Source organism: Bos indicus, chromosome 22 (genome assembly GCF_029378745.1).
Source record: "Bos indicus isolate NIAB-ARS_2022 breed Sahiwal x Tharparkar chromosome 22, NIAB-ARS_B.indTharparkar_mat_pri_1.0, whole genome shotgun sequence".
Taxonomy (NCBI): domain Eukaryota; kingdom Metazoa; phylum Chordata; class Mammalia; order Artiodactyla; family Bovidae; genus Bos; species Bos indicus.
Genome location: NC_091781.1, coordinates 48,278,743 through 48,305,007, shown reverse-complemented (window position 1 = coordinate 48,305,007; position 26,265 = coordinate 48,278,743). Strand labels below are relative to the sequence as shown.

General features: G+C 50.0%; 1 protein-coding gene across 2 annotated transcripts in view; it reads left to right on the top strand.

Annotated features, from left to right (window-relative positions):
- Nucleotides 1–24,975, top strand: part of NISCH (nischarin) — a 62,272-nt gene extending 37,297 nt beyond the window's left edge. The window contains exons 16-21 of one of the 2 annotated variants that reach the window (XM_070776561.1): nucleotides 17,521–18,915; nucleotides 20,806–21,172; nucleotides 21,585–21,741; nucleotides 22,207–22,335; nucleotides 22,856–23,017; nucleotides 23,743–24,975. In XM_070776561.1, the coding sequence (XP_070632662.1) occupies nucleotides 17,521–18,915; nucleotides 20,806–21,172; nucleotides 21,585–21,741; nucleotides 22,207–22,335; nucleotides 22,856–23,017; nucleotides 23,743–24,353 (2,821 nt within the window). In that variant the 3' untranslated portion in view covers nucleotides 24,354–24,975. Of the gene's footprint in view, nucleotides 1–17,520; nucleotides 18,916–20,805; nucleotides 21,173–21,584; nucleotides 21,742–22,206; nucleotides 22,336–22,855; nucleotides 23,018–23,449; nucleotides 23,717–23,742 lie in introns of those variants that run through there. The other variant, XM_070776562.1, reaches the window with a different exon arrangement.
- Nucleotides 24,976–26,265: the final 1,290 nt, after the last annotated feature.

Below are 26,265 nucleotides of genomic sequence, written 5' to 3'. Positions count from 1 at the left end.
CTTGTTTTTGCTGACTCGATAGAGCTTCTCCATCTTCAGCTGCAAGAATATAATCAACTTAATTTCTGTATTGATCATCTGTTGATGTCCATGTGTAGAGTCTTCTCTTGTGTTGGTGGAGGAGGATGTTTGCTATGACTAGTGCATCCTCTTGGCAAAACTGTTAGCCTTTGCCCTGCTTTATTTTGTACTTAAAAGCCAAACTTGCCTGTTAACTCCAGCTATCTCTTGACTTCCTATTTTGCATTCTAGTCCCCTGTGCTGAATAGCACTTTTTTTTTTTTTTTTGGTATTAGTTCTAAAAGGTCTTATAGGTCTTCATAGAACTGTTCAGCTTCAGCTTCTTCAGCATTACTGGTTGGATCATAGGCTTGGATTACTGTGATATTGAATGGTTTGCCTTGGAAACAAAGAAAGATCATTCTGCTGTTTTGGAGATTGCTCTCCAGTACTGCATTTTGGATCTTACTGACTCTGAGGACTACTCCATTTCTTCAAGGGATTCTTGCCCACGTAGTAGTTCCAATGGTCATCTGAATTAAATTCGCCCACTCCAGTTCACTTTAGTTCACTGATTCCTAACATGTCAACGAGAATCTGCCGGGAATCTGACTTTGAAGGTCAGTGGGATTTGGTTACAGAACTCCCATAGGACTGGGAAAACAGAGACGCTTGGAGGGCACAGACAAAACTTCGTGTGCCCCAAGACCCAGGAGAAAGGAGCAGTGGCCCCACAGCAGACTGAGCCAGACTTGCTTGTGACTGTCCGGGAGTCTCTGGCAGAGGCGTGGGTCGACAGTGGCCTGCCTCTCGGGGTCAGCAGCTATTCTGGGAGGTGTGCTGGTATAAGTCCTTTTGGAGGTCTCCGTTACCCTACAGGGAGAGAGCACAGCTCCACCTATCAACAGGAAATCGGATTAAAGATTTACTGAACATGGCCTTGGCCCAAGACCCAGTTTTCTCCCTTTCCATCAGGAAGCTTGCACAAGCCTCTGCCCATCAGAGGGCAGACAGAATGAAAACCACAATCACAGAAAACTAACCAAAGTGATCACATGGATCACAGCTTTGTGTAACTTAATGAAACCATGAGCCATGCTATGTGGGGCCACCCAAGACAGACAGGTCTTGGTGGAGAGTTCTTACAAAATGTGATCTACTGGAAAAGGGAATGACAAACCGCTTCAGTATTCTTGTCTTGAGAACCCCATGAACAGTTTGCAAAGGCAGAAAGATAGGACACTGAAAGAGAAACTGCCCCCCGACCCCCCAGGTCAGTAGATGTCCAATATGCTACTGGAGAGGAGTGGAGAAATAGCTCCAGAAGGACTGAAGAGGCTGAGCCAAAACAGAAATGACATCCAGTTGTGGATGTGTCTGGTGGCGAAAGTAGTCCGATGCTGTAAAGAACAGTGTTGCATAGGAACCTGGAATGTTAAGTCCATCAATCAAAGTAAATTTGATTGAAAGTGGTCAAACAGGAGATGGCAAGCGTGAACATCGACATTTTAGGAATCAGTGAAATAAAATGGACAGGAATGGACAAATTTAATTCAGATGGGAGAGGCTGGTGGTGGGAAAAACTGGGTCTTTCTCAGGTGGGCAGGGCCTTGCTCAGTGAAGCTTTGATCCAGTTACCTGGTGTTGGGTGAGGTTGTGCTCCCTCCCTGATAGCTTTTTGGCCTGAGGTGACCCAGCCCTTGAGTCTGCATTCAGGTTAATGGGACCTCCAAGAGGCTTTCTGCCAAGGGGGACCTTTCCAGACTGCTGCTGCCAGTGCCTCCACCCCTGTGGGGACCCCCTGCCAACCCGCGCCGCCACAGGAGACCCAGCTCTAGCAGGTGGTTTGGTTCAGTCTCCCGGGGAAACTGAAAGGAAAGCTGCTTTCCTCTGAGGCTTGGTGCAGAGGAAGGCTTGCTCCTTTCCTCTGAGGCTTTGTTTGTGCCCTCCCAAGACTGGAGTCTCTGTTTGCCCTAGTCCTGTGGAAGTCTTGCAGTCAAATCCTGCTGGCCTTCAAGGCCAGATTGCCAGGGATTCCCAGTCCCTCTGTCAGATCCCCGGCTGGGAAGCCTGACGTGGGGTTCAGAACCTTCACAACAGAGGGAGAGCTTCTTTGGTATTACTGTTCTCCAGTCTGTGGGTCACCAACCTGGTGGGTATGGGATTTGATTTTACCGTGATTGTGCCCCGCCTGCCATCTTGCTGCAGCTTCTTTGTCTGGAGGTGACGTGTCTTTTTTTTGGTAGGTCCCAGCACCCTTCTGTCAATGGTTACTCGATAGCAAGTTGTGATTTTGGTGCTCTTGCAGGAGGAAATGAGTGCACGTCCTTCTATTCTGCCATCTTGAACCGGAAGCCCACTGTTCCATTCTTGAAGAGCTGTGTTTGTTTGTTTTTTTTTAAAGTGATGTGGGTGGGGTGGTCTCCAAAGCCTTGACTGTTTACTCTGAATTTTACGGAAGAGGTTCCCCAACTGCATTTTATATATCCTTTTTCACAAGGGCATCAGAGGCCAAGAGGCACCTGAATTTATTACTATTTTTTAAATTTTTACTGGAATATAGTTGATTTATGATGTGTTACTTTCAGGTATACAGCAGAGTAAATCAGTTATACATACATCCACTCTTTTTTAGATTCTTTTCCCATGTAGGTCACTACAGAGTACTAAGTAGGGTTCCCTGTGCTACGCATTAGTAGGTTCTTGTTACGTGGTTTAGATACAGTAGTGCATATATTTCAATCTCAGACTCCTAATTTATCCCTCTTCCCCATTTCTCCCTGGTAACTAAATTTTTCTACATTTATGACTCTTATATGAATAAGTTCATTTGTACCATTACTTTTTGGATTCCGCATGTAAGCAATACATGATATTTGTCATTATCTGACTTCATTCAGTATGATAATTTCTAGGTCCATCCATGTTGTGGCAAATGGCATTACTTCATTCCTTTTTTATGGCTAAGTATTATTCCATTATATGTATGTTCAGTTCGGTTCAGTCGCTCAGTTATGTCTGACTCCTTGCAACCCCATGGACTGCAGCACGCCAGGCTTCCCTGTACATCACCAACTCCCAGAGTCTGCTCAAACTCATGTCCATTGAGTTGGTGATTCCATCCAACCATCTCATCCTCTGTCATCCCCTTCTCCTACCATTAATCTTTTCCAGCATCAGAGTCTTTTCCAATGAGTCAGTTCTTCATATCAGGTGGCCAAAGTATTGGAGTTTCAGCTTCAGCATCAGTCCTTCCAATGAATATTCAGGATTGATCTCCTTTAGGATGGACTGGTTGGATCTTCTTGCAGTGCAAGGGACTCTCAAGAGTCTTCTCCAACACCACAGTTCAGAAGTATCAATTCTTTGGTACTCAGCTTTGTTTATAGTCCAACTCTCACACCCATACATGACCACTGGGAAAACCATAGCCTTGACTAGACGGACCTTTGTTGGCAAAGTAATGTCTCTACCCCATCTTTATCCACTCACCTGTCAACTGGTGGTTTAGTTTGCTTCCATGTCTTGGCTATTTTAAATAGTGCTGCAGTGAACATTGGGGTGATTGTATCTTTTTTTTTTCCTTTGCTTGTATCTTTTTGAATTAAGTTCTTCTCTGGATATATGCCCAGGAATGGGGTTGTTGGATCATATAGCAGTTCTGTATTTAGTTTTTCAAGGAGCCTCAAATATCAGTTTCCCATAATGGTCGTAGCAGTTTACCTTCCTACCAGGGATATAGGAGGGTTCCCTTTTCGCCACACCCTCACAAGCACTTATTGTTCAGTTCAGCTCAGTCATGTCCGACTCTCTGCGACCCCATGAACCGCAGCACGCCAGGCCTCCCTGTCCATCACCAACTCCCAGAGTTCACCCAAACCTGTGTCCATGGAGTCGGTGATGCCATCCAGCCATCTCATCCTCTGTCGTCCCCTTCTCCTCCTGCCCCCAGTCCCTCCCAGCATCAGGGTCTTATTGTCAGTCATTTTTTTTAAGAGATATAGTTTTAAAGTATCTTGTTTGCTTGTTTGGTGGCCCAGGTCTTAGTTGTGGACTGCAGGGTGTTTGCTCTTTGCTGCAGCATGTGGGCTCTTCAGGCGCAGCACACGGGAGTTTTCAGGTGCAGCGTGCAAACTCTTGTGGCATGTGCGATCTAGATCCCTGACCAGGCATCAAACCCAGGCTCCCAGCATTGGAATTGTGAAGTCTTAGCCTCTGGATCACCAGGGAAGTCCCATCTCATTGTAGTTTTGATGTGCATTTCTCTAATAATTAGTGATGTTGAGCACCTTTTCATGTGCCTCTTGGCCGTCTGTATGTCTTCTTTGGAGAGATGTCAATTTAGGTCTTTGCCTATACTTCGATTTGGTTTTTTGTTTGATATTGAGCTTATGAGCTATTTCTATATTTTGGAGATATACATAGTGAAGTAATTCAGAAAGAGAGAAAGATCGTTTGTTAATCCATACATGTGGAATCTAGAAAAATGGTACAGATGAACTGACTTGTAGGGCAGGAATAGAGACAGAGAGTGGACATGTGGACACGGGTGGGGGTGGCACGAGGGCGTGCGAAGTAGAGCGGGAGGTTAGGAACCACGGATGTGCCCTGCCAGGTGCAGAGCACTAATGCGAACCTGCTCTGTAGCCCTGGAAACTCAGCTTGGTGCCCTGTGATGACCTAGATGACTAGGGTGGGGATGAGGGTGTGAGGGAGGTCAAAGAGGAGAAGGAGGATATTTGTATACATATAACTGATTAATTCATTGTATAGCAGAAACTAACACAATCTTGGAAAGCAATTATACTCAAATAAAATTTTTTTCTGATCTTTTATTCATTTTGTATCCTGCAGATTTTCCAGATTCGATGATGAGCTCTCATACTCTTCTGATAGTGTCTTTGGATTTTTTGTGTATCTGCAAACAGTGACAGTTTTATGTTCTTGTTCCAGTTTGATTATTTCCTTTTCCTTTCCGATTGCTGTGACTAGAATGTCCAGAACTGTGTTGAATAAAAGTGGCGAGAGTAAACATCAGGAGGTCTTGGAGGAAATGTTTTGAGTTTTTCACCTTTGAGAATGTTTTATGTAGCCTTATTATGGTGAGGTAGATTCCCTCTGTGCCCACTTTCTGGAGAGTTTTTTTTTTTTTTTTTTTTTATCGTAAATGGGTGTTGGATTTTGTCAAAAACTTTTTCTGTATCTATTAAGATGATCATATGGTTTTAATTCTTCAGTTTGTTAATGTGGTATATCACATTGACTGGTGTATATTGAAAAATCTTTGCATCTGGGATAAATCCCACTTGATCATGGTGTATGAACCTTTTAATGTGTTATTGGACTTGGTTTGCTAGTGTCTTATTGGGATGTTTTGTGTCTGTGTTGAGTGATACTGGCCGGTAGTTTTCCTTTCCTGTTTTTAACATTTATTTCTTCGGCTGCGTGACGTCCTGGTTGCAGCACACAGGGTCTTTGTGGCCTCGTGCGGGGTCTGTCTTGGTGGCTCATGGACTCTCTAGCCGTGGTGTCCAGGCTCCAGAACACGCGGGCCCAGCGCTTTCAGCATGTGTGCTTCGGTTGCTCTGCAGTATTTGGGGTCTCAGTTCCCTACCAAGGGTCAGACCGGTGTCACTTGCATCGCAAGGTGGATTTGTAACCTCTGGAGCACCAGGGAAGTCCCTGTCATTTTCATTTTTGTGGTATCTTTGGTTTTGGTATCCGGGTGATCGTGGCCTCATAGAATGAGCTTGGGAGTGTTCCTTCTTTGGCAATTTTTTGGAAGGATTTCAGAAGGATAGGTGTCAAGTGTTGTCTAAATGCTTGATAGAATTCATCTGTGAGGCCATCTGGTCCTGGACTTTTGTTGGAAGGTTTTGAACCACAGTTTCAGAACTTGTGATTGGTCTGTTGATGTTTGCTGTTTCTTCCTGGCTCAGTCTCGGAAGGTTGTACTTTTCTAAGAATCTGTCCATTTCTTCTAGACTGTCCATTTTATTGGCATATAGTTGCTTGTAGTGGTCTCTTATCCTTTGTACGTCCGTGGCGTCAGTTGTAACTTACCCTTTTTCATTCCTAGTTTTTTAGTAATTAATTTTTGGTTGTGCTATCTCTGTATTGCTGCATACTCTCCAGTTACGGTGGGCCGGGACTGCTCTCTGTTGCAGTGCGTGGGCTTCCATTGAGTGGCTCTTGCATAGCGCAGGGCCTGGGTACATGGGTTTCAGAGGTTGCAGCCCGGGCACTCGATAGTTGTGGCTCGTAGGCCCTGGAGTGTGTGCTGGCTTCAGCATTGCTGCTCTTGGGCTCCGTAGTTGTGGTGCGTGGGCCTGGTTGCTCCATGGCCTGTGAAATCTTCCTGGACAAGGGATCAAACCAGTGTCCGCTTGCATTGGCAGGTGGCTTTTCATGCACTGCACCACCAGGGAAGTCCCTGTTTCTACTTTTCTTGATTTGAGCCCTCTTCCTTTTTTTCTCCCTTTGAGTCTAAAGGTTTATCAGTCTTGTTCATCTTTTTATAGGACCAGTTTTTATTTTCAGTGGCCTTTTCTGTTCTCTTCATCTTATATCATTTCTTTCTGCTCTGGTCATTATGATTTCTTTCCTTCTGCTAATGTTGGGGCTTATCTTCTCTCTCTCTGGTTCACGTGGGGTGTGGCTGCACTGGGTGTTTGCTCTGTGCAGGCTTTCTCTAGCTGCAGTGAGTGGGGTTACTGTGTAGTTGGGGTGCATGGGTTTCTCACTGAGGTAGCTTCTCATGTTGCAGAGCATGGGCCTTGGAGTACAGGCTCAAAAGCTGTGGCACATAGGCTTAGTAGTTCTGTGGCATATGGGATCTTCCCAGACCAGGGATTGAACCCATGTCCCCTGCATTTGGCAGGTGGATTCTTAACCACTGGACCACAAGGGAAGTCCCACGGTTAGGTTGTTTATTTGAGATTTTCTCTTGTGTCCTGAGGTAAGATTGTGTTGCTTCAGCTTCTCTCTTAGACCTGCTTTTGCTGCATCCCATAGGTTTTGGATTGTCATGTTTTCATTGTCATTTGTCTCTAGGTATTTTTTTTATTTCCTTTTTGATATCTTCGGTGATCCATTGGTTGTCAAGTAACGTATCATTCAGCCTCCATATATTTGTGGGTTTTTGTAGTTTTTTTCTTGTATCTGATTTCTGATCTTACAGCATTGTGGTCGGCAGTGATACCTGATATGTTTTCAGTGTTCTTAAATTTACTGAGGCTTGATTTAGGGACAAAGATAAGCTCTATCCTGGGGGATGTTCCATGTGCACTTGAAAAGAAAGTGTATTTTGCTGCTTTCTAATGGAATGCTCTGTAAACATCAGTAAGTCCATCTGGTCTGTTGTATCTTTAACGCTTATGTTTCCTTATTGATTTTCTGTCCCGACGTCCACTGGTGTAAGTGGATGTTAAAGTTCCATGCTATTATTTTTTCTTTTTTTTTCTTAATATATAATTATATTTTATTGAAGTATAGTTGACTTACAATGTTTCAGGTGCAGAGCAAGGTGATTTAGTTATACATACACAAATAGATTATTTTTGAAATTATTTTCCATTATAGGTTATTACGAGATACTGACTGCAGTTCCCTGTGATGCACAGTAAACCTTTGTTGCTTTTGCCTGTTTTAAATTAACAGTCTAATTAAATTAATGGGGAACTCCAGGAGGGTTTATGGCAAGGGGTACCTTGCTGGGCTTCTGCTGCCAGGGCCCCTGCCCTTGTGCTGAGCCTCTGCCCAGCTGTGCCTCCCTGGTGGCCCCTCCAGCACTGGCAGGCAGTTTGGTTTAGTCTTCCTGTGGGGTCACTGCCCCTTTGCTCTGGAGCTTCTTCATGAAATGATTTGTTTGTGTCCTCCAGGACTGGAGTCTGTGTTTCCCTCAGTCCTGTGGAAGTGTTGTAATCAATTCTCACTGAACTTCAAGGCCAGATTCCCTGGGGAGTATGATTTCTTTGTCGGATCCCGGGGCTGGGAAGCCTGGTGTGGGGTTCAGAGCCTTCGAAACAGTGGGAGAACTTCTTTGGTGTTGTTCTGCAGGTTTGGGTCACCCGCCTGGTGGGAAAGGATTTGATTTTATTGTGATTGTGCCCTGCTGCCCTCTCTCTGCATCTCCCTCCTTGTTTTTGGATGTGGGTGTCTTTTTTTGGTAGTTTCCAGCATCCTCCTGTCAGTGGTTGCTCAACATCTAGTTGTGATTTTTTTTGTGCTCTCACAGGAGGGACTATCTTGAACTGGAAACTGATTTTTCCGTTCTTAAAGAGCTGCTTTAAAAAAAAAAAAGTGATGTGAGTGGGTTAGTCTCCAAACCCTCGACTGTTGACTCTGATTTTTACAGAAGAGGTTTCCCAACTGCATTTTATATATCCTTTTTCACAAGGGCATTAGAGGCCAAGAGGTACAGGAGTTTATTATTATTTTTTAAAATTTTAATTGGAATATGGTTGATTTATAATGTGTTACTTTCAGGTATACAGCAAAGTCAGTCAGTTATACTTACAGCTACACTGTTTAGATTCGTTTCCCATATGGGTCATTACGGAGGGCTAAGTAGAGCTCCCTGTGCTGTGCAGTAGTATGTCCTTGTTAGTTACCTACTGTATATATAGTAGTGTGCTTATGTCACTCCCAAACTCCTAGTTTACCCCTCTTCCCCATTTCCCCCTGGTAACTGTAAGTTTGTTTTCTGCATCTATGACTCTTTTATAAATAAGTTCATTTGTACCATTGTTTTTTAGATTCCTCATACAGTGATATGTGACATTAGTCCTTATCTGACTTCATTCAGTATGACAGTCTCCAGATCCGTCCTACTGTTGCAAGTGGCATTCTTTCATTCCTTTTTTCCATTCCTTTTTTACGGCTGAAAAGTGTCCCGTTACTCACCTGCCAGTGGTGTTTAGGTTTGTTTAGTCGATGTTTAGGTTTGTTACCTGTCTTGGCTATTGTAAACAGTGCTGTAGTGAACATTGGGGTACATGTTATCTTTCTGAATTAAGTCTTTCTCTGGATATATGTCCAGAAGTGGGATTATTAGATCATGTAGTAGGTCTGTATTTAGTTTGTTAAGGAAACTGTATACCATTCTCCATAATGGTTGTAACAATTTATATTCCTACTAACAATGTAGGAGGGTTCCCTTTTCTCCATACCCTCAAAGCATTTATTGTTTAGAGACTTTTTTTTAAGAGATACAGTTTTAAAATATTTTCTCCGTTTGTTGATTGGTTGCCCAGGTCTTAGTTGTGGACTGCGGCATGTGGGCCCTTCAGGTGCAGCTCGGGGGAGTTTTTAGTTGCGGCATACAAACTCTTACTTGTGGAATGTGGGATCTAGATTCCCGACCAGGGATCAAACCCAGGACCCCCAGCTTTGGGAGTGTGAAGTCTTAGCCACTGGATCATCAGGGACATCCCAGAAGACTTTTTTTTTAGTTATTGTCCACTGAGGAGAGTTACTTTACGATGTTGTGTTGGTTTCTGCTGTGCAACAGCATGAATCAGCCGGAAGTATACATACAGCCCCTCCCTCTTAAACCTCCCTGCACCCCAACCTTGTCCCAGCCCTCTGGGTTGTCAGAGAGCATGGGTTGAGCTGTGTGTGTTACACGGCAGCTTCCCACTGCTCTGTGCGTGGTTATGCGGATGTTCCAGCGCTCCTCTTTCAACTCATCCCATCCTCTCCTCCCGCTGCTGTGTCCGCAGCTCTGTTCTCTGAGTCTGTGTCTCTATTCCTGCCTGCAGATAGGTTTATCAGCACTGTTTTTCTAGATCCCATCTATATAGGTCAATATTCAATGTTTATTTTTCTCTTTCTGACTTAACATCTCTCTGTAACAGACTCTAGGTTCATCCACGTCTGCTGCTGCTGCTAAGTCGCTTCAGTCGTGTCCGACTCTGTGCGACCCCAGAGACGGCAGCCCACCAGGCTCCTCTGTCCCTGGGATTCTCCAGGCAAGAACACTGGAGTGGGTTGCCATTTCCTTCTCCAATGCATGAAAGTGAAAAGTGAAAGTGAAGTCGCTCAGTCGTGTCCGACTCTTCGTGACCCCATGGACCACAGCCCACCAGGCTCCTCCGTCCATGGGATTTTCCAGGCAAGAGTACTGGAGTGGGGTGCCATCACCTTCTCTGCATCCTCGTCACTAGAACTTAAAAAAAAAATTTATGGCTGAGTAATACTCCATTGTGGAGCTTCCCTGGTGGCTTAGTGGTAAAGAATCTGCCTGCCAATGCAGGAGACTCAGGTTCAATTCCTGGGTAGGGAAGATCCCCTGGAGAAAGATCTTTGGGAAAGAAGGCAACCCACTCCAGTGTTCTTGCCTGGGAAATCACATGGACAGAGGAGTCTGATGGACTACAGTTCATGGGGTTGCAAAAGAATCAAATACAACTTAGTGATTAAAACAACAACAATATTGCATTGTGTATGTGTACCACAAATTCTTGATCCGTTCATCTGTCAGTGGGCATCTAGGTTGCTTCTGTGTCCTGGCTATTATAAACAGTGTTGCAGTGAAGCTTGGGGTACATATGTCTTTTTGGACTATGGTTTTCTCAGGTGTATGCCCAGTAATGGTATTGTTGGGTCATATGGTGGCTTTATTCGTAGTTTTTCAAGGACTCTCCATACTGTTTTCCATAGTAGCTGTATCAGTTTACATTCCCACCAACAGTGTAAGAGGGTTCCCTTTGTTTCACACCCTCTGTAGCATTTGTTGTTCATGGATTTTTTTGATGATGGCCATTCTGACCTGTGTGAGGTGATACCTCATTGTAGCTTTTTTCTTTACTTTATGTATTTGACTGCCTCTGGCCTGAGCTGTGGCCCGTGAGATCTTGCTTGTGGCGTGGGGACTCCAGAGCATGCAGGCTTCAGTGGTTGTGACCTACAGGCTCTGGAGTGCGTGGGCTCAGTGGTCTCGGCACATGGCTGTAGTTCCTCCATGACGTGGGACCAGGGATTGAGCCCACATTGCCTACGCTGCAAGTCAGATTCGTAACCAGTGGGCCACCAGAAATTCTCACCTGATTGTAGTTTTGATTTGCATTTCTCTGTCAATTAGTGATGTTGAGCATCTTTCCATGTGCCTCTTGGCCATCTGTATGTCTTCATTGGAGAGAGGTCAATTTAGGTCTTTATCCATAGTTTGTGTGTGTGTTTGGTTTTGAGCTACATGAGCTGTTCTGTGTTTTGGAGATGTACAGAGTGAAGTAAGTCAGAGAGAAATAAATATTGTATGTTAATGTACATATGTGGAATCTAGAAAAATGGTACAGATGAACGTATTTGTCAGGCAGGACTAGAGACACAGATGTAGAAAACAGGTGTGGATGTGGGGGGTGGCGGGAACGGGAGTGTGGAATGAACTGAGAGATTAGGATTCACATATTTACACTACCGCATTTAAAAGAGAGCTAGTGTGGACCTGCTGTATAGCTCAGGGAGCTCAGCTTGGTCCTCTTTGATGACCTAGGTGGGTGGGCTCGGGGGTGGGAGGGAGCTCCATGAGGAGGAGGATATATGTATACATATAAGTGATTCATTCATTCTACAGCAGCAACTAACACAATATTACGAAGCAGTTACACTCCAGTAAAATGTTTTTCTCATCTTTCGTTGTTACTGTGTGGGAATGCAAGAGATTTCTGTGTATTGATTTTGTATCCTGCAAATTTACCAGACTCGTTGATGAGCTCTCGTAGTTTTCAGGTTGTGTCTTTAGGATTTTCTGTGTATGTGCAAACACTGACAGTTTTACTTTCTCTTTTCAATTTGGATTTCTTTTATTTCTTTTTCTTCTCTGATTGCTGTGACTACACTCTCCAGATCTATGTTCCGTCAAATTGGCAAGAGTGGACATCAGGAGATCTTGGAGGAAATGTTTTGAGTTTTTCACCTTTGAGAACGATGGTAATTGTGGGTTTGTTGTATGTGGTCTTTGTGATGTTGAGGTAGATTCCCTCTATGCCCACTTTCTAGAGAGTTTTTTTTTTTTTTTTCTTTTTAAACCATAAATATGTGTGGGATTTTGTGAAAAACCTTTTCTACATCTGTTAAGATGATCATATGGTTTTTTTCTTCTTCAGTTTGTTAATGTGGTGTATCACATTGGTTGATTTGTTTATATTGAAAAACCTTTGCATCCCTGGAATAAATCCCACTTGATCATGGTGTGTGAACTGTTATTGTGTTGTCGGGCTTGGTTTGCTAGTGTTTTGTTGAGTTTTTTTTTTTTTTTTTGCCTCTGGGTTATTGGCCCTTTATTCTTTTTTTAATATTTATTTATTTGGCTGCGCGACCTCTTAGTTGCAGCACGCAGGATCTTTGTTGCACTGTGCAAGGTCTTTCATTGTGGCTCATGGACTCCAGTTGTGCGCAAGCTCCAGAACATCAGGCTCAGTATTTGCAGTACGTGGGGCTTAGTTGCTCCAGCATGTGGGATCTTAGTTCCCTTACCAAGGGTTGAATCTGTGTCCCCCACATTGCAAGATGGATTCTGGACCCCTGGACCACCAGGGAAGTTCTGTAATTTTCTTTTTTTGTGATATCTTTGGTTTTGGTATCAAGGTATTGGTGGCCTCATAGAATGAGCTTGGGCGTGTTCCTTCTTCTGCACTTTTTTTGAAGAATATCAGAGGGATAGGTGTTAACTGTTGTGTAAATGTTTAATAAAATGCTCCTGTGAAGCCGACTGGTCTTGGACTTTTGTTTGTTGGAAGTTTTTGAATCAGTTTCAATTTTAGTACTTGTGATTGGTCTGTTTGTATTTTCTATTTCTTCCTGGTTCAGCCTTGAAAAGTTGTACCTTTCTAAGAATTTGTTAATTTCTTCTAGGTTGTCCATTTTATTGGTGTATGGTTGCTTGTGACAGTCGCTCAGTTGTATCTGCTTCTTGGTGACTCCGTGGACTGTAGCCTGGCTTCTCTGTCCATGGAATTCTCCAGGCAGGACTACTGGAGTGGGTAGCTGTTTCTGTCTCCAGGGGATCTTCCCAACCCAGGGATCGAACCCCATTCTCTCATATTGCAGTCAGATTCTTTACTGTCTGAGCTACCAGGGAAGCCCAAGAATACTGGAGAGGGTAACCTATCCGTTCTCCAGGGCATTTTGCTGACCCAGGAATTGAACCTGGGTCTCCTGCATTGCAGGCAGATTCTTTACCAGCTGAGCTACCAGGGAAGCCCCCCATAGTTGCTCATGCTCTTAAAATCCTTTGTATGTCCGTGGTGTCAGCTGTAACACCCTTTTTTGTTCCTACTTTTTTTTTTAATAATTAGTTTTGGGGTTGTGTGTCTCCGCTGCTGCATACGTGCTTTCCTAGTTGTGGTGAGCCGGGACTTCTCACTGTGGTCATCGCAGTGGCTTCTCTTGTTGCACAGCACAGGCTCTAGGTGCACGGGCTTCAGGCATTGCAGCACGTGGATCAGTAGTTGTGGCTTGTGGGCCTTGGAGCACGTGCTGGCTTTGGTATTTGCTGCTCGTGGGCTCAGTGGTTGTGGTGCGTGGGCCTGGTTTCTCCGTGGCATGTGGAATCTTCCTGGACAAGGGATCAGACCAGTGTCCCCTTGCACTGGCAGGCAGATTCTTATCCATTGTACCACCACAGAAGTTCCCACTTCTAGTTTTATTAATCTGAGCCCTCTCCTTTTCTTTTCTCCCAATGAATTAAAAAGGTTTATTAATTTTGTTCATCTTTTCATAGGATCAGCTTTTAGTTTCATTGATGTTTCTTATTGTTTTATTCATTTCTATTTCGTTTATTTCTGCTCTGATCAATATAGTTTCATTCCTTCTACTAACTTTGGAGTTCTTCTTTCTCTAGTTCTGTAGGATGTGTGTGTGTTTATGTGTGTGTGTGATTGTGCTGGATGTTGGCACGGGCTTGTGTGTGTGTGTGTGAGAGAGAGACTGTTCTGGGTCTTTGCTGTGCACAGGGCAGACTGTTCTGAGTCTTTGCTGTGCACAGGCTTTCTCTGGTTCCTTTAGCGGGTGGGTGTGTGTGTGTATATATATGACTGTTCTGGGTCTTTGCTGTGCACGGGCTTTCTCTGGTTGCAGTGGGTGGGGATTACTCTAATTGCAGTGCATGGCTTCTCATCGCGGCTTCTCTTGTTGGGGAGCATGGCTTCTAGAGTTCAGGCTCAGTAGCTGTAGCACACAGGCTTCGTTGCTCTGTGGCATGTGAGATCTTCCTGGACCAGTGATTGAACCCACGTTCCCTGCATTGGTAGGTGGGTTGTTAACCATTGGACCGCCAGGGAAGTCCCACAGTTAGGTTGTTTGAGATTTTTCTTGTGTCCTGGGGTAAGATTGTATTGCTATCAACTTCCTTCTTAGAACTGCGTTTGCTGCATCCCATAGGTTTTGGATTGTCATGTTTCATTGTCATTTGTCTCTAGGTATTTTTTATTTCCTCTTTGATTTCTTCAGTGATCCATTGGCTATTTCATAACATTGTTTAACCTCTACATGTTTGTGGGGTTTTGCAGTTTTTTTTTTTCTTGTATTTGATTTATAATCTTACAGCATTGTGGTTGGAAAAGATACTTGATGTGATTTCAGTTTTCTTGAATTTATGGAGGCTTGATTTGTGGCCAAAGATACAATCTATCCTGCAGAATGTTCTGTGTGTGCTTGAAAAGAAAGTCTAGGCTCTTTTTGAATGGAATGCCCTATAAATATTAGTTAAGTCCATCTAGTCTAATGTATCTTTAGGGCTGGTGTTTCTTTATTGATTTTCTGTCTGGATGATCTGTCCATTGAGTTCCCTGCTATTATTGTATTACTGTTGATTTCCCCCTTCTTTGCCATCTGAGCCACCAGGGGAGCCCTTAGACTGTTAGCATTTATGTTCATATTGAGGTGCTCCTGTGTTGGGTACATACATCTACTTGAAATTGTATCTTCTTCTTGAATTGATTCCTTGATCATTATGTCGTGTCCTTCCTTGTCTTTTTAATATTTATGTATTTCCCTGGCCACACAGCCCTTGGTCGCAGCACGCGGAACCTTTGATCCTTGCTGTAGCCTGCACGATCCTTAGTTTCGGCGGGTGAACCCTTTGTCTGCTGGATCTAGTTCCCTGACCCGGGATCAAGCCCCAGCCCCCTGTGTTGAGAGCGCAGAGTGTCCGCCACTTGACCACCAGGGAAATCCCATTTCCTTATCTCTTGTAACAGTTGTTATTTTAAGGTCTATTTTCTCTGATATGTATACTGCTATTTCAGCTTTCTTTTGATTTCCATTTGCATGGAATATCTTTTTCTATCCCCTCACTTTCAGTCTGTATGTGTCCCTAAGTCTAAAGTGGGTCTCTTGTAGACAGCATATATATGGGTCTTGTTTTATATCCATTCAGCCAGTCTGTGCCTTTTGTTTGGAGCATTTAATTTACATTTTACATTTAAGGTAATTACTGATAATACATGTTCCTATTGCCATTTTCTTAATTGATTAGGATTTGTTTTTGTTGGTCGTCTTTTGTTCTCTTGTGGTTTGATGTCTGTCTTTAGTGTTGTGTTTGATTTGCCTTCTTCTTTTTTGTTTGTGTATCTGTTAGAGATGTTTGGTTTGCAGTTCCCATGAGGTTTGGATTCTTTTGTGTTTTTAATTTGACTGCACCCGTTGCGGCTTGTGGCATCCTTGTTGTGGCACGCCGGAACTTTCACTGTGGCACTCGGACTCTCAAGTTGTGGCACTCAGTCGCTGTGTGGAATGTGGGATTCTAGTTCCCCGAGGAGGGATCAAACCCGAGTCCCCTGCATTGCAAGGCAGATTCTTAACCGTTGGACCACCAGGGAAGTCCCTCTTGAGATTTTGCTATAGCAGTCTTTACGGAAGGTGGTTTTAAGTTGCTGGTCTCTTGATTTCAAGTGTAATTCTGATTTCCTGTGTTTGTACTCCCCTGTGGTTGCTGATTTTGATACGATATTTGTGTGGGGGTGGTTTCCTACTGTTACTTTATGTTTGCCTTTATTGTTGAGCTTTCCCAATTGTGCTTTTCTTGTTTCTAGCTTTGGCCTCCCCACCCCCACCTCCGATGACGCGCGCGCGCGCGTGTCTGTGTGCGCGCGCGCGCGTGTGCACACACGTGTGCATGCTGAGTTGCTTTGGTCGTGTCCAGTTCTGGACTGCAGCCTGCCAGGCCCCCCTGTTCATGGGATTCTCCAGGCAAGAATCCTGGAGTGGGCTGTCACGCCCTCCTCCAAGGGATCTTCCCGGCCCAGGGGTCGAGCTCTGCGCTGGCAAATGTGTTCTTTACCGTCTGCCCCGCCCCCCACCCCTGCCCCCAGGAGTTCCTTTAGCATTTGTTGTAAGGCTAGATTGGTGGTGTCTATTCTCTTAACTTTTGCTCCTCTGTAAAACTTCTCTGAATCTGAATGAAAACCTTGCTGGGTAGAGTATTCTTGATTGTAGGTTTATCCCTTTCATCACTTTAAATATATTGTGCCACTCTCTTCTGGCTTGCAGTTTCTGCTGAAAAATCATCTGATAACCTTATGGGGATTTACTTGTGTGTTGTTTGTTACTTTTCCCTTTTGATTTTAATATTTTTCTTTGTATTTGACTTTTGTCAATTTGAGTAATATGTGTTTTGGCCTGTTCCTCCTTGGGTTTATCCTGTATGGAACTCTGCACTTCCTGGACTTGAATGACTGTTTCCTTTCCCATTTTAGGGAAGCTTTTGGCTATAATCTCTTCACATATTTTCTCAGGCCCTTTCCCTGTCTCTTTTCTGCTGGGACCCTACAATAGGATGTTGGTGTGTTTAGTGATGTCCCAGAGGTCTCTGAGGCCATTTCTCATTTCTCTTCATTCTTTTTACTTTATTCTGTCCTGTGGCAGCGATGTCCACTTCTCTGTCTTCCAGCTCGCTCACTCATTCTTCTGCCTCAGTTATTCTGCTCTTGACTTTTTTCTAGTGTCTTTTTCGTTTCACTTATTCTCTGTTCTTTTAACCTTCTGTCTCTTTGTTAAACATTTCCTGTATTCTCTTGGTCTGTGCCTCCATTATTTTTTCTGAGATTTTGAATCATTTTTACTGTTACTACTCTGAATTCTTTCTCAGGCAGATTGCCTGTCTCTGGAGGAGCTTGAATTTAAATGTGAAGGTCCTCAGACCCACCTGTCCCACTCCCTACCCCTCTCAAGGTCACTGGGTTCCCCTGAAGGAGACTGTTGTCAAGTTAGTCCATGGCCTTGAGCACTCACTGCCTTTGGGGCTTGTGGCCAGTGTCCACAGGACTGAGGCGTCTTCATGACGTGGGCAGGACTGCACTGGATGCCTGTGGTCTGAGGCCCTGGCAGTGCGGCTGCCCCAGCCTTCCAGCACTTAAGCTCCCTATCAGGGTGCTTGCTAGGAGCAGGCTTGACTCGTTAGGAGGCTTTGAGACCCATGCATTGGTTCCTCAAGACCAGGGGGACAGCAGCAGAATCTGGATGTGGGAGGTGGGGGCATCCCAGCCCAGCATGCCACTGACCTGGCCTCTCCCCGCACAGCCCCGAGCACGCGGAGCCAGAGGTCCAGGTGGTGCCTGGGTCCGGCCAGATCATCTTCCTGCCCTTTACCTGCATTGGCTACACTGCCACCAACCAGGACTTCATCCAGCGCCTGAGCACGCTCATCCGACAGGCTATCGAGCGGCAGCTCCCTGCTTGGATTGAGGCCGCCAACCAGCGAGAGGAGGGCCAGGGGGAGCAGGGCGAGGATGAGGAGGAGGAGGAGGACGTTGCTGAGAATCGCTACTTCGAAATGGGGCCCCCAGATACAGAGGAAGAGGAGGAGGGTGGTCCAGGAGAGGAAGAGGAGGAAGAGGAGGAGGAGGAGGCTGAGGAGGAGCGCCTGGCTCTGGAGTGGGCGCTGGGCGCAGACGAGGACTTCCTGCTGGAGCACATCCGCATCCTCAAGGTGCTCTGGTGCTTCCTGATCCACGTGCAGGGCAGCATCCGCCAGTTCGCCGCCTGCCTCGTACTCACCGACTTCGGCATCGCTGTCTTCGAGATCCCGCACCAGGAGTCGCGGGGCAGCAGCCAGCACATCCTCTCCTCGCTGCGCTTCGTGTTCTGCTTCCCGCACGGCGACCTCACCGAGTTCGGCTTCCTCATGCCGGAGCTGTGCCTGGTGCTGAAGGTGCGGCACAGTGAGAACACGCTCTTCATCATCTCCGACGCTGCCCACCTGCACGAGTTCCATGCCGACCTGCGCGCCTGCTTCGCCCCGCAGCACATGGCCATGCTGTGCAGCCCCGTGCTTTACGGCAGCCACACCAGCCTGCAGGAGTTCCTGCGCCAGCTGCTCACCTTCTACAAAGTGGCAGGCGGCTGCCAGGAGCGCAGCCAGGGCTGCTTTCCCGTCTACCTGGTCTACAGTGACAAGCGCATGGTGCAGACGGCCGCTGGGGACTACTCGGGCAACATCGAGTGGGCCAGCTGCACCCTCTGCTCGGCCGTGCGGCGCTCCTGCTGCGCGCCCTCCGAGGCCGTTAAGTCCGCCGCCATCCCCTACTGGCTGCTGCTCACGCCCCAGCACCTCAACGTCATCAAGGCCGACTTCAACCCCATGCCCAACCGGGGCACCCACAACTGCCGCAACCGCAACAGCTTCAAGCTCAGCCGCGTGCCGCTGTCCACTGTGCTGCTGGACCCCACGCGCAGCTGCACCCAGCCACGGGGTGCCTTCGCGGACGGCCACGTGCTCGAGCTGCTCGTGGGCTACCGCTTCGTCACCGCCATCTTTGTGCTGCCCCATGAGAAGTTCCACTTCCTGCGCATCTACAACCAGCTGCGGGCCTCGCTGCAGGACCTGAAGACCGTGGTCATCGCCAAGACCCCCGCAACGGGGGGCGGGCCTCAGAGCCCCCTCGTGGACGGCCAGCCTGCAGAGAGCAGGGCCAGGTGAGGCTGAGCACGGGCTTCTGGGGGCCAGGAAGCAGGGGGCTGGCTGAGACCAGTCCGCTCACCACACCCAAACCTCTCACCCCCATCAACACTGCCCTTAGCTCCCTCGGGCTTGGTGCTAGGCTGCTCCTTATCTCCCAGGCTTCAGAAGAAGTCCTTCTTTGTGGAAGGACACTGGGCCTCTTCTCTGCCACTTAGAGCCCTGCGTCGCTGGGCCTCCAGGCTTCTGCTCCCACCTTGCCTGGCCCTCCCCCTGGGCCCAAGCATGGCCTTTAGGCATTACCCATGTACCCTCGCCCCTGGGCTCCCAGTCCTGTGCTTGGCTTTCTTAGCTGGGCTGGGGGAGCTGCTGCTGGTACCGCCTGCCTCTGACCCCCAGCTTCAAGCCTTACCCTTTGGTGAGCCATACACTCCTTCCTTCTCAGGAGGACCTGGGTTGCTCAGGGGCCCACTCTGTGTAATTTTGTGAGTCCTGAACTTGTTGGCCGAGAGCAGCAAGGTCTGAGTGTGTAAGCTGGGTGGTCTCTCCGTGCAGAGCTCCTGCTCTTCTCGGGGAGACTGAGGTGCAGAGAGAGGAGGAATTCGCAGCCCTGTGCTCGTCTTCCTCACTTTTCCCTCCTTCCCCTGCTCCTGCTGCTGAGCCTGGCTCCCCTCAGAGCTGCCTGGGCTTGGGGTAGAGTGGCCTATAAGGGGAACTGTGGTCACACCCATGATTCATGCCTGCCTTGGGCTCACGAGGGTCCCTGTACCCTTCAGGGTGCCCTTTCTCCTGTGACTTCCCCCAGCTTCATGTATGATGGGGCTTCCCCAGCTGGACAGGGAAGCCCTTCATTTGTTCCTGGTGGACAGTGGAGACCCTATCCTCACCCCAGCATTTCAGAGGCCCTGCCTTTTCTCTCCAGCCCAGCCCCTCAACGGATGCTCCCAAAGGACATCCAGCCTCTTCTTGGCTGAATCAGGGGCCCCTCATGCCCAGCTCAAGTCCCGTGCCCTCTGTAGAGACCCCTCATTCCTTCAGGTACTAGGGAGCTACTTGTGCCAGAGGCAGCCTCATGAGGCTGTCTCTCCGTCTCCTTGCCCCCGTGATGGGGCTTCAGGTGGTGACAAGCTTCAGCTTGTCTCTGTTTCCCTGCCACCCCCAAACCTGGTGGACCTTGCCCACAGAGGGGACTGCATACAGAAAGCAGGCGCCCTGCTTCACCCCAGCAGACGCCTGTCTGGCCCAGGCCAACAGGAGGAGAGCCTGAGAGGCTTGAGGGGATTTGGCCCTGTGCAAGATCAGGGCCCCAGGGATCTCTCTCGACAGACAGCTGCTGGATTGAGAGGACGGTATCCAGGACTCCCCGCTGACACGAGCCTGAGCTTGTGGGTGTGAAGGCTGGTTGGGGGCTCTCAATGCACGAGGGTTCTTTCTGAGCCTTGTTGGACCTGGTGCCTGGAACAGTCACGGGAAAATCCAGTGTGGCCACATGCAGTGGTGGCCAAGGCGGGTGAGATCCTGGGACACCTGAGGAGGCCTCAAAGGCAGACTGAGGAAAGGCTGAGTTTTTGTTTCTCAACTCCATGTGCCCCAGGGTCCCAGCCGCACTCTGGACTCTGGAGTGGCATTGGTGATACTTTTACCACCTTTTCAGAATGATTTTTCAGCCCATGGGCACATCTGTGTGTCAGCCTTGGTCCGTCTTTCCATCTCCCTCCCAAGAGAAGGGGCCTGGCACCTTTCCCTTTGCTTTTACCATGAGAAACCAAGATGAAATCCCCAGATGACTCCAGAGGTGGTGGGTGGTGCGTGCAGTCCCCACACGCTGAGGTTACACGTGGGCTGGGAGTCTGCATTTGGGGCCCACATGTTAATATGGTGTTTCTCGGGGGAATCGGGATATGTAGCAGTGACCAGAATCTCCAAGAAGCTCCAGCAGAGACTACAGCCCCGGCCCTGGTGGAGGCCCCTGCTCTTACTCCAGGAGAGGCCTCAGCCCCAAGCCCAGCAAAGACCCCAGCTCCAGTGGAGGCCTCAGTGCCAGCTCTTGTTCCAGTGGAGGTCCCCGAGGAGGCCGAGGCCTCAGCAGAGATCCCAGTGGAGGCTCTGGCCCAAGCAGAGGCCCCTGCACAGTACCCAAGTGAGCCCCTGATCCGGTCCATGTCGGAGGACAATCAGATCCCGTCACACCTGCCTGCCTGCCCGTCTCTCCGGCACATCGCCAGCCTGCGTGGACGGGCCGTGGTCGAGTTCTTCCACAGCAGCATTGCTGAGGTAGGGCTGGCACCTGTGGAGGAAGGGGGCTCGGTTGTCCGGAGCTGCAGCAGGCTTGCCTTGGGCTCAGCTTCGGGTTCCCAGCCTTCTCCGTGCTGGCTTTTCCCCCAGCTTCAGCTCTTCACGGTTTTGAGGACCTGACCAGTTGTCCCCTCCACCACTGCCTCCCTCTGTGGCCATTCCTAGCCTCGGTCCCTGGGCAGACCCCACTGCAGACTGTCTCCCGCTCCTCACCTCCTCTCTTCTGTAGTTACACATTCATTGACGACACGGTAGAGTCCCATGCCACCCCCGGGGCAGCAGGTCACCGCCGGTGGGGCTGTGGGAGCCCCCTTCCCAGAAGCCTGCAGGAGGAGCTGCACACCCTGGTCACCTGCTGTCCTGCAGCCCCAACTGGCCCCTCTGTGTCCAGGTGGAAAATGAGGAGCTGCGGCACCTCCTGTGGTCATCGGTGGTGTTCTACCAGATGCCGGGGCTGGAGGTGACAGCCTGTGTGCTGCTCTCTACCAAGGCCGTGTACTTCGTGCTGCACGACGGCCTCCGCCGCTACTTCTCGGAGCCGCTGCAGGGTGGGCACTGGGGCTCGCGGGGATGGGAGGGCTTCTGTCTCTGGACCCCCGTGTGACCTGAGGAAGCAGCGGTTTGGCTGCACGGGGCTGAGACTATCTTCTTGGAGGAAGGGAGGTTGATGTCAGCACTATCCTCCTGGATCTGGCACAAGGGATGTGAGGCCAGGCATGAACGCACCCAGCCAGGCCCGTGAGGGCCTGGGCAGCCTCTGCCTCTTGGGGCCTCGGTGGGTTCCTCAGCCAGTGGCTGTCTTAGGACTCCTGGTGTATCCAGCACACCAAGCACGGCTCAGACTGTGGAATACATTTCCCATGAGGTCTTGTGTGTGCAGAGGTGGTGGTGGCTTCTCAGTGGGCCGGGCCATCAAGGGGACCCTTTCCTGCTCCAGGCAGCTGTGTACCTGGGAGCCTTGTGCTCACCCAGCACGGCCATCACCACAGTCTGTCCCTTTCTCCCTGTCACAGATTTCTGGCATCAGAAAAACACCGACTACAACAACAGCCCCTTCCACATCTCTCAGTGCTTTGTTTTGAAACTCAGCGACCTGCAGGTAGTCAACGTTGGGCTGTTTGACCAGTATTTCCGGCTAACAGGTGAGTGGCCGCTCTGTTTTGTCCTATTTTGGGTGAAGGTCGGTGTCCCCAGTGGGCTTCCACCTTCATACGTGGGTGCGTTATTGCAGGCAGAGTTATCTGCTCACAGGCCAGTTCACTGGAGCGGGAGGAAGCCGCTTCAGGAACTGCTGAGAGAGCAGAACTCACCCCCAGGACATGGAGCGGGAGGCCAGGGACCGAGGCGGCGAAGAGCTGGGCGGGAGGGCAGAGTGGGCCCTGGGCTCCCGGGCAGGATGTGTCTGACTCATACTTCCTGAAGAGAGAAAGCTAAGCTCTTTCCCTAATGCCTCTGTATCCCCTTCCAGAAAAATGTCACAGCCCTTCCGGCCTGAGAAACGGCCGTCTCCCCAGGCCCCGTGATGCTTCGCCACGTGCGCTTTCCTGGACCCGGCTCTGTGGTCCTCAGGTCCAGGCTGACCTGCCGGACACTAGAGGAGACTGCAAGGGCGGGGCCGGGGGAGCGGCGAGCTGCGGTCATGCCTGTCCCCTTCTCTCGCAGGCTCCTGCCCGGCGCAGGTGGTTACCTGCTTGACGCGGGACAGCTACCTGACCCACTGCTTCCTCCAGCACCTCATGGCTGTGCTCTCCTTGCTGGAACGCACACCCTCACCTGAGCCTGTGGACAAAGACTTCTATTCTGAGTTTGGAAACAAGACCACAGGTACCCCCGCCCAGCTCGAGTCTCCTCGCCGACCCCAAGGGCTGCAGCAGGCCCCAGGACAGCGTCTCTCTGCCAGCAGCCGCTCTGCTTCTAGCTGTCTTCCTGCGTAGTCAGTCAGAGTTTCCCATGGCTTTTTTTTTTTTTTTTTTTGGCTATCGTGGATCTTTGTTGCCTCACGCAGGCTTTCTCCAGTGGTGGTGAGCAGAGGCTGCTCTTTGTCCTGGTGTGGGCTTCCCATCGCAGTGCTTCTCTTGTTGTGCAGCATGGGCTCTTGTCGCGTGGGCTTCAGTAGTGGCAGTGTGTGTGGGCTCAGTAATTGTGGCTCGTGGGCTCTAGAGTACAAGCACTGTAGCTGTGGGCCCAGGCTCCACGGCATGTGGAATCAATCTCCCTGAACCAGAGTTCGAACCAGTGTCCCTTGCATTATTGCAGAGTGGTTTCTGAACCACTGGACCACCAAGGAAGCCCTGCATGGACTTTTCCACGGCAGAGTCCCTGTCCCAGCAAATCCACAGCCATTCGGCAGATGCATTTCGTATCTGCCCTGCTCTGCGCTGCTGGCCTGAGGGTCTCAGGCTGAGCAGGGGGGCTTGGATCACTCTCTGCTGCTTCTGATGGTCACGTGACTCATGCTGCCGTCTCTGGGGGGCTTGGGGCTGCTGGTGAGCCTAGCACCACCACAGGCCAGTTCCAGCCTGCAGCCCTGGTGGCGTCTCTCTCTTCAGGGAAGATGGAAAACTATGAGCTGATCCACTCGAGCCGCGTCAAGTTCACCTACCCCAGCGAGGAGGAGGTCGGAGACCTGACGTTCACCGTGGCCCAGAAGATGGCTGCGCCGGAGAAGGCGCCAGCCCTCAGCATCCTGCTGTGTGTGCAGGCCTTCCAGGTGGGCTCGCCGCAGCCGGGGCGCTGCAGGGGCTTGCTGCGCCCCAAGACGCTCCTGCTCACCAGCGCCGAGATCTTCCTCCTGGACGAGGACTTCGTCCACTACCCGCTGCCCGAGTTCGCCAAAGAGCCGCCACAGAGGGACCGGTACCGGCTGGATGACGGGCGCCGCGTCCGGGACCTGGACCGCGTGCTCATGGGCTACCAGACATACCCACAGGCCCTCACCCTGGTCTTCGATGATGTGCAGGGCCACGACCTCATGGGCAGCGTCACCCTGGACCACTTCGGGGAGGTGCCAGGTGGCCCGGCTAGGGGTGGCCAGGGCCGTGAGGTCCAGTGGCAGGTGTTTGTCCCCAGCGCGGAGAGCCGAGAGAAGCTCATCTCGCTGCTGGCCCGTCAGTGGGAGGCCCTGTGTGGCCGGGAGCTGCCCGTGGAGCTCACCGGCTAGGCTCGCCCGGGTGGCAGCCAGCCCTTGCTGCCCGCCGTGTCTGGCCTGGTGCCCACCCAGGGCCGGGAAGCAGGCCATCTTCGCTGTTTTTAAACTGTGCTCTCTTGCGGTACCTTCGTTTGACCGTCCTCCCAGAGAATGTGAGCACTTGAGTTCAGTCGGTTCTTTCCAGCCTCGGGAGTGAAGGCGCCGGCCCCTGCAGGGCCTCCGCGTGCTGTCAGCCTCCCGCAGACCTGTCGCCCGCCCCTCGTGCCGTGTGGCCGGGCGCACTGGTGTTGTGTCTTCTGTCGCAAGACTGCTGTCAATCTGTGGCGCTGTGGGTCTGGTTTGTTCTGCACGTCCTTTCCTGAGATGTCAAGTCCAGTCTCGTTGCTGTTGCTGTCATTGTGGACATTTGCTGCTAATTCTGAAGCTGGCAGTGAAATGCACATTGAAAGCTCCCACCCCACACAGTTTCCAGAGGGGAGGCCTCTCCTGGTCCAGACTAGTGGGAGAGCCCCTGGCAGGAGGCTCCCAGGCCTTGGGGCTGAGAGGGCTGGGGGCAGGGGACCTAGAGCTGCCAGCACCATTGTGATTCCTGTTGCCTGTTTTCTCTATTCCAGTAAAGCCAAGTTTGACACAATCTGGGTCTTTTATTTCAAGGGCCGCTGGGGTCCCAGCAGGGCATTGGTACAGGGCATGGTTGGCCTGAGGGAGAGGGTGCCTTAGAGACATAAGAAGATGAGCTACTCAGGGAACCGAGCAGGGAAGAGGCTGCAAAGGACCAAAGGGAGCGGCTGTCCCGGGCCGGGTACTGGATGGGTTTCCGAGGAGCCTGGGACAGGGGAGGTAGAAGGGGCTCTTTGGACAGGGCCTTGCTGGGCTGTGGCTAAACCAGGAGCCTCAGGGCAAACCGGAAGCTCCTTAGGAGCCCCTGGCACCCTGGCTGCTGCCCTGCCCCCCCAGGTCTGGAATGTCACCCCCAGCCTGCTGTGAGGGTCAGGTCTGGAGTCTGGGACAGCTCTCTGTGTGGGGTCTAGGGGTCTCACCAGGATGGCCTGCAGAGGAGGTAGCCCTGGTGCTGGATAGCGGGGAGGAGGACCCTGTGCTGTCCATGTCTAGGCTCATCTCCTAAGAGGTGGTTTGCTTCAGGGAACTCTGCTGAGGTAGGACGTGAGGTTTCTTTGGGAGCCAGCCCCTATGCCCCATCCTTCCTCAACCCGTTCCTGCCCCGCAGCGGGGTCCCCAAGGTCCGCTCGCCTCTCCCTCATGCTGGCCCCGTCAGGAGCCTTGGGTCCTAAGGTTGCAGGACCGTTTGGGACGAGCAGTGCTGGGCGGTGGAGGAGGGGTCAGCCTGGCTCCCAGGCCTGCCTCGCCTCGGTTTTTCCTGGTGCAGCAGAGTGGGGAATCCTCACCTGGAGGGCCCATGACTCTCGGGAAGGCTCTGGCGGATGGGGGCATCCACCAAGGGGAGGGTCTCCCCCTTCACCTCCCCTCAGCCAGATGTCGAAGATGAGCCCTGTAGCCTCTCAGCTGGTACAGGAGGGGCCACTGCCAAGGCCCCTTCGTTGGTCTCCATTGGTTACATCGTCCATAAGTGGAGAGTTACAGTCCAGAGGCAGGGCCCACCACGCGTACACCTGGACTGCGGTTCCCAGACCCCGCAGCCCAACAGGTAAGTGCAGACCCCAGCCTGGGTCCGTGAGGATGGGACCTGGCCGGGGTCATCTGCAGTGTAGTAGGGGGCAGGGTACCCACAAGCCCCAGACCTGGGATTGGATCCTTCCACTGGTTAGCTGAGCGATCTTGGACGAAATTCCCTACTCCTTTGAGCCTCCATTCCCCCACCAGTATTAGCATAGTAAGAGTAATGTCTCATTCATTCATCCCACCAATCTGAACGGAATCTATGTGTGAATCAGCCAGACTCTGT